The sequence below is a fragment of the Mercenaria mercenaria genome, chromosome 1 (genome assembly GCF_021730395.1).
Source record: "Mercenaria mercenaria strain notata chromosome 1, MADL_Memer_1, whole genome shotgun sequence".
NCBI classification, from domain to species: domain Eukaryota; kingdom Metazoa; phylum Mollusca; class Bivalvia; order Venerida; family Veneridae; genus Mercenaria; species Mercenaria mercenaria.
Window position 1 is genome coordinate 746,871 of NC_069361.1, and position 6,885 is coordinate 753,755.

The following is a 6,885-nucleotide window of genomic DNA, read 5'->3' on the forward strand; positions in this document are numbered from 1 at the left end:
ATATTTTTCACATTTCTCACAAACAAATCATCTAACGTGTTCATGAAAGGACCTACGATGTCGATGTACGTCTTTGTAGATTACAACGATGATTTCGGATTATTCGATATTGTGTACAAACAAGTGTTCCTGTAAGAAATTCTGACAATGTTCAAGGAAAATATTGAGAAAATATGCGAAAATCAGATTAATTAAAAAGGATGAGACTTATCCTAAATCTATAATATGAACTATTTGAGCAAAATCAATAGCGATTCATGTGCTGGAAAGTGGAAGAATAATTTAGTTGAGAACACGACGAATAAGAATGCAACGAGGCATGGGGGTGTATAGTATGTGATTAGTTAGTTGTATTATCTTGATCAACATATATGCAAAAAAATTATGTTTCTGCACCTTACTAAAAAATGGCATTTTAAGCACTTTCTATCACAGTTCAAATAAACAGATCATAAGATGCTCACTCGAGAAAAATTAAAAAGGTAAATTCCAGTTACTTTTGATTATGTCGAGGCATCATAATATATCTCAAAATTATTAACACGTACCTATATACAACCCATTCTGTTTTACTGGCTAAAATGATTATGCTTTCAAAAATAAATCAAAACAAAATTTTTGATCTGAAAATGAATAACTGTAAAGGTAAGTCAAAGAGTTCTAATGGTGTTACCGCAAATATTACAAAGTTGAATAATAAAATTGTCATTAATCAAGTGATTTCATATTTGCCTAGTTATTTGTCCCTCGGCCTACGGCCCTGGGCCAAAACGACAACCCTTTGACAAATAACAAGGTCAATATGAAATCGCTTGATTAATAACATTACAATTTAAAGCATCTGAAATGAAATTTGTACACAGTGCATATTTATGTATATAACAACCACCGTTCTAATAATTTTCCATTAGCCACGTGTACTCATCATACTCGGAAAATCTTAATTTCAAAAAATAAGTTCAATCATTCTCGTCCTTGCCAAGCAAAATTGTCCCATAATCAATAGCTTTTATATGATATTGCATTTATCCGATTTTCTTTGTTCTTCAACAAGAGCCGGGTCACGATAAACTGGATCATCAGACATTCCATCTGGCGAAACCCTGTTAGGAAGAACCGTTAAACTGTCTCCATTTGCAGATTTGAAATCCTCCCCATCAAAAGAACATTGTGACGTGACATCATCTTCGTCTATGGATTCATCTTTTTCCAGCGCTTTCTTCCAAAGTGGCTCTATTACATCTTCCAAAGGCTCATTATAAGCTGTACATCGCATATCCGTTTCTTTTTGCTCAGTTACTGGTTTTAGCTGCTTCCTATAGTGGGACAAATTAAATATAGCCTTGTCAAAAATGTCTTTCCAATGTGCCGTTTCTTTACATAATTTATGATAGTATGAGCTGCTCCGAGTGAGCCCTTTCTTTACTCTGTCTACTTCTTCAATTTTCGTCTTCAGCATGCCAAGGTATTGTGTTCCGATGTTCTGTAAGCCATTGACTTGTAACATTTCAATATCAGCTCGAATTGCTTCTTCAACTTCTTCTTCCCCCTTTAAAATGTTAGCGTCTTCTTCTCTGAACAGACTCAGGCGCTTCATCTTTCTCCTTGCTGGCCCTTCTGCAAACAAGTAAATGAATATCATTCAGTGAACTCTCTTACAGAACTCATTCAAACGTTTGTTTTTCAATGAAGCTATTCCACTTTTTTTCATAGGCTTACGGCTTAAAATAGAAATGAAATATCTATTCTTGACAAGAGGGCTCAGACAGACGAGTATCTATTCTGCGGATCGGGTTTTTTCACAAAAAACCAAAAAGTAAGTGTACTACCAATTAGCTGAAGCGTTACATAATCATTATAACTAATAGGCGTTTTAAAAGATCTTTTTTCAAGATATACCCTACCGCAGCATGTTAATGCATATAATCGGAGAGAGATCTAGATTCATGTTTATTTTACATTAATAAAACATGTAAAACACATTCCGGTCATTTGCCTGTGTTCAGAATTCTATACAAAGTAGCCTTTTATTTGCTGAATATTCTGATATCTTATGACAGATTTAAAACTCTTACCTTGCCCATCTAGTGCCTCTAGAACCATTTTGTACACAATTTCCTCTTCTTCTACCTTTTTATCAAGAAACTCTTGAAGAACAATTCTCGCCTTTTAAAAAACAATAAAGATATGTATCAGTTCAATAAATGTGTTCTAAGGTTTTGCACATTAATCAAAATCACTCATTGGCAAGCTCTGTTGTGATTGCATGGATGCATTCTATTGCTTCAAAATGACCGAGAAGCTTTCCCAACAGCTATCTAAGTGTAGCAACAGGGAGAGTATGTCATTTCTTATGTAAACACATTTCAGATATGGATAATATACTGATATAATTCGGTAGTGGAAATGCATGCTACCGTTCAAGCCCTCTAGCCCCAGATGGAGCTCAACATTTCCACGTGTTACAAGTACAAAAGATAATTTTGAGACATCCGCGAATGTGTTCGTACGGCAGAAACAAGGAACCGTAAATGAAACACAGAGTGCAATTCCTTGGAAAGCGGCGTAATGTCCCCATTTAAAAATAATGGGATTTCCCTAAACAAGAAAACAATGGGCTGAACTAAACAAACTGGAATACCACAAAAACTGCCAAAAGGCAATACGTAAAAGCAGGTATTATTCAAATTACTGAAAAGTGTGATAAATCTTTAAAACAGAGCCGGACAGAAACTTGCTTCAATGCACTAAATGCTAAATGAAACTTCAGAGATATAGCTTACCACAGATCCCATGTAGCCTGCTTCTCTATTGAACTGCTGGATCAGTGAGTCTATATCTTTCATATAATCATCATACCCTGTCAGGGTGTGCAGTACTTGCGATTCTTTATCTTCACTTGTATTTTCATTGTATCCAGTCTCCCTAGTGAATCCAAACATTTTGCTTCTAAATCTTTCTTGACAATATTCTTGAATTTTTCAAACTGGTTTTTGAAGCAAACCTAAAATTATCAAATTCAAATTGAATGAGAAGCATAACAATATTACTGTCAAAAGAACTAAATGTGATATAACAATGGAACGGTATAAAGAATATACTTGTTCACAGGAAGGTAAGGACAACGTCACAGTCATATCGATATCTTATATTCATATTGCACGATGAAAACATCAAAGTAAAACTACATGCTCTCAAGTTTAATTATCTTATAATGTTTATCATTATAAACTGCTAAAATTCTTAAGAATTTTATTTACCATTGCCTGTTCTTCATAGATTTGTTCATCGTCAATAATTAGTTTAAGAGCATTTTTCATACTGTCCTTGTGATAGTTAACAAGACCTTTTTCGCTCGGTGGATGAGAAGCAAGACGTCTTTGCATTTCACGTTTATATATTTCCGAAGCTTTCTGGACTACATGTGTATTTTCCACTGCCGACATTGAAATCATTGCGCTTGTCAAACATGGAGACTCTCCAACTTGTATGGAATGGACATAATTCAGCAATAGGGAACTCAGCACTGTAAATACAGCAATAAATAAATGTCATGTTAATAACAAATAGCTTCTTAGAATACTTAACAAATAAATTGTAGAATACAAACCATAATGTAGTTTTAAACAGTAAGTATATTTATGAGCAAAACACATCTGCAACATAAAACAATTCAGAATATTTATGATATTTCTTTAGAATTTATATTTAGTTTGTATGCGATGAATATTAATGAAACAACATCTGCAACATAACAATTTTTTAAAGTTCGTCCTTTCACGACATTTTAGTTTATATTAAGTTTGGATGCTTGAATTAACACTTAATTCAAGTTCACATTATGGTTCAGTTAGAAACTGATCATGTATAAGCTGCACTTACTCCTGCCATTTATTGCTTTTCTTGATTTCAGTAATTTGGGCTCACAAAAAATTTTATTTCGGAACCGTTCTTTTTTTCCCTAAAATTTTGGTTTCAATGTTTTCTTGGTAGCTCTAAATTTTTTTCAGGGACACTTTTTTGCGGTTCCTAAATCGGAAGATTTTCTGTTTTTAAAAATTCTGGGATAAAAATATGCAAAATGTAGTTTTTTATAGAAATTAAAAGGGCCGTGATTAGTTTTAAAAATTTTAAAAAACCGTAAACCCTACAATGGGCGTCACTAAATTTCTATTTATCATTTTTATAAATTTTCAATAAATTCAACCAACAGTGTATAGCAGCCCCGTCAAAGAGTTAAACATGCAAAATCTGAAGTAACTTGCCAATGAAACTCAAGTAACTTTTTCAAATAAGTTGTGGGTTTATTTAAATCTGGACGGAAATTGAAAAGAGTTCTACAAGACTTAGTTTCTAAAAAGCCAAAAGAAAAAAAAAATCATTCTCCAAAAACCCGGGCAATATTTTCATAATAAAAATTGAAAACTACCCATAAAATTTTCTATCAAATCCACAGTAGCATAGAACATTATGTTTTTTTTAAATTTTAATAGAAAGTTTTTTAAACCCCCTTTATTTTTCGAAAAGGTTCACCAAAAGGAATGGCCAAAAAAACATAACTATTTTTCCAGCCCATTCCCTGGAATTCATTTAAATCGGGACAAAAGCGGGGACAAAAATTAAATTTATCGTAACTTATTCTGTTATAGTTTAAAGGGGCCCCTAATTCCGCAAACGTTTTTTATCTTCATCCCAAATTTGAACCCTATGAACTTTAAAGAAATTAACCGGTTTTTTTTGAGAAGCTCGGCGGGTTTAGTTCCAACCAAAGTTAAATAAAAATTTGGGTTTAATTATTTGCGACTTTTTTTGGGCTTTTTTCCCCGTTATTAAACTATTTACAGGAAACCAAATTTTTCCGGGCAAAAAGAATCACAAAACCAGTGTCAAAAGAAACAACCCGTAGTAATCTAATTTAGTAAATAAGATAAAAGGAACACTCCTATATTTAAATAAATTCTTTTAAAAATTTAGAAAAGGTTAAAATACTTTGTAGTCGATGCCATTTTGTTTTCTCTTTTTCTCCTTTTTCTATGGTAAATGGAATGAAGAAAACTTGTAGTCCCTTTGGTTTTGCTTTGGGGGTTTAATAAAGGTTTTTTATTAAATTGTTTTTTTAGCTACAAAATCAGTTCTTGAATGCGTGTGGCAATACATGTAAGATCTACAACAATTTTTATTTTACCTTGGCCGAAAACCCCCAATTTTCATTCCCCAATGATATGGTTAAAAGTTGAGGCAAAGCGACTCGACCAGTCAACCCTTAAACCCAAACTGAGAAAAAATGAAAAAAAATGAACATAGTTTTTTAGGGAAACCAGAAAACTGAAAAGCCCTTCTCTTAAATAAACTGGGCAGCTAGGGTTTCAGTCATCCCTATAAAGGGTTTTTGCGCATTTACAAAATTATACGCTACATGCCGGTCCAAAGAATGACATTTAATAAGTAAAAAAGGGAAAATTGAAACATACCGTTGCTTTTTTTCCGCGTTTTTTTCTTTGAATAAAAAAAAACAAATACCGAAGTTTTTTCCAAATAAAGCCTTTCAAAGACGCAATAAAGCTCTTGTATTTCTGAGATATTTTTTTTTAAAAAATGTAAAAATAGCGGCAATTAACCTTTAAATTAAGTGTTTCTTTTCTTCACGGTGCCAATTCTGGTTTTGAGACGGGTCACAAAAACGACTGTGGGAAAAAAAGGTATATGGGTAATGTGTTCCCCACCCTAACAGGGGACCAAGTTCTTGTTTTACTAGATACGAAGGGTTTGATGATCCTGAAGGGTATGAGGGTCAAGGTAATAAAAAATCATTGAAAAAATTTAAAAGGGTATTTTTTACAAACAATCATACTAAAATTATGGGTTTATTCATTAAAACGCAGTCTGCTAAAAGGGTTTATTTAATATAGTATCTTAATCATTATACAACTCTGGAAAACGAATATGTGGAGGGGGTTGGGGGTGATTTTAAATAAAAATTATAAAATAAGTCGTTTTTTTTAAACGAACTTCCTTTACTAAATTCTTATCAAATTTGCAATTTAAAGCCCACAACGACTAGTGACCTTTTTTTCCCCCCACATGAACTTCGTGCAAATCTTGTGATAATACTGGTATAATACAGCTATTCTACAGTCAGGTAAAAAATTAGGCCCCCCCCCTGAATTAAGTTTTTTTAGAATTCATCCCCAACTTTTTCAGCTTTCCCTTTTTTAGTTAGTTTTTAGCCAAAAATAATAATTTTCTTTCACTGTAGAAACAAAGGTGGTCTAAACTATTTTAAGGGTATAAAAAACCCCAAATTAATGTTTAAAAAGGGCATTGTTGGTATATTCTTCAGTTGACCGGCTTAGCACATGTTGAAAATTTTTTAAAAAATTTTACCGTGGATATTTAATTTTTTTTCAATATTTTGGATTTCCCAAGCTCAAGTAGAGAAAATTTAAAAGTGATGCCACTGCATAAATTTTGCGGGAATTTTTTTATTCATTATTTTTTTTAAAAAAAAACATCAAATATTGGTAAAAAATTATAAACTTAAAAAAAACTGTCAACGTCTTTTTCGGGGGTTTCCTCAAGTAATTAATGAGCGAATTCTAACCCCAAACTTTGGGAAAAATTTTAGGTCAATCCTGGGGGTCTGTTTTAAATTTTTCACTTATTCAAAAAACCTTGGAGCAGGGTAAAACCCCTACTTTTTTTCCAAAATATGTAATCAAAGAATAAAGGACGTAACTCAGTTTTTTTAAAGATTTTAAACTCACCCCCTTCTGTTTAGAGGTAAATTTTTAAAACAGCAAGAAATGCTTATCAAATGATTTTTTTCCATTTTTGTACAATAAATCAATAAAAGCTTAAAAGAAGTGAAAACTTAAAGAAGGAAAA

General features: G+C 32.5%; 1 protein-coding gene across 1 annotated transcript; it reads right to left on the reverse strand.

Moving 5' to 3' along the window:
• Positions 1-395: 395 nt before the first annotated feature.
• On the reverse strand, positions 396-3,303 carry LOC128552880 (uncharacterized). Its single transcript, XM_053533977.1, has 4 exons — positions 3,261-3,303; positions 2,784-3,004; positions 2,076-2,166; positions 396-1,617 (listed from the first exon to the last, which is right to left on the reverse strand). Exons 2-4 carry the CDS (start codon positions 2,940-2,942, stop codon positions 1,010-1,012), a joined length of 858 nt encoding a protein of 285 aa, XP_053389952.1. The 5' UTR covers positions 2,943-3,004; positions 3,261-3,303; the 3' UTR covers positions 396-1,009.
• Between the last annotated feature and the right edge of the window lie 3,582 nt (positions 3,304-6,885).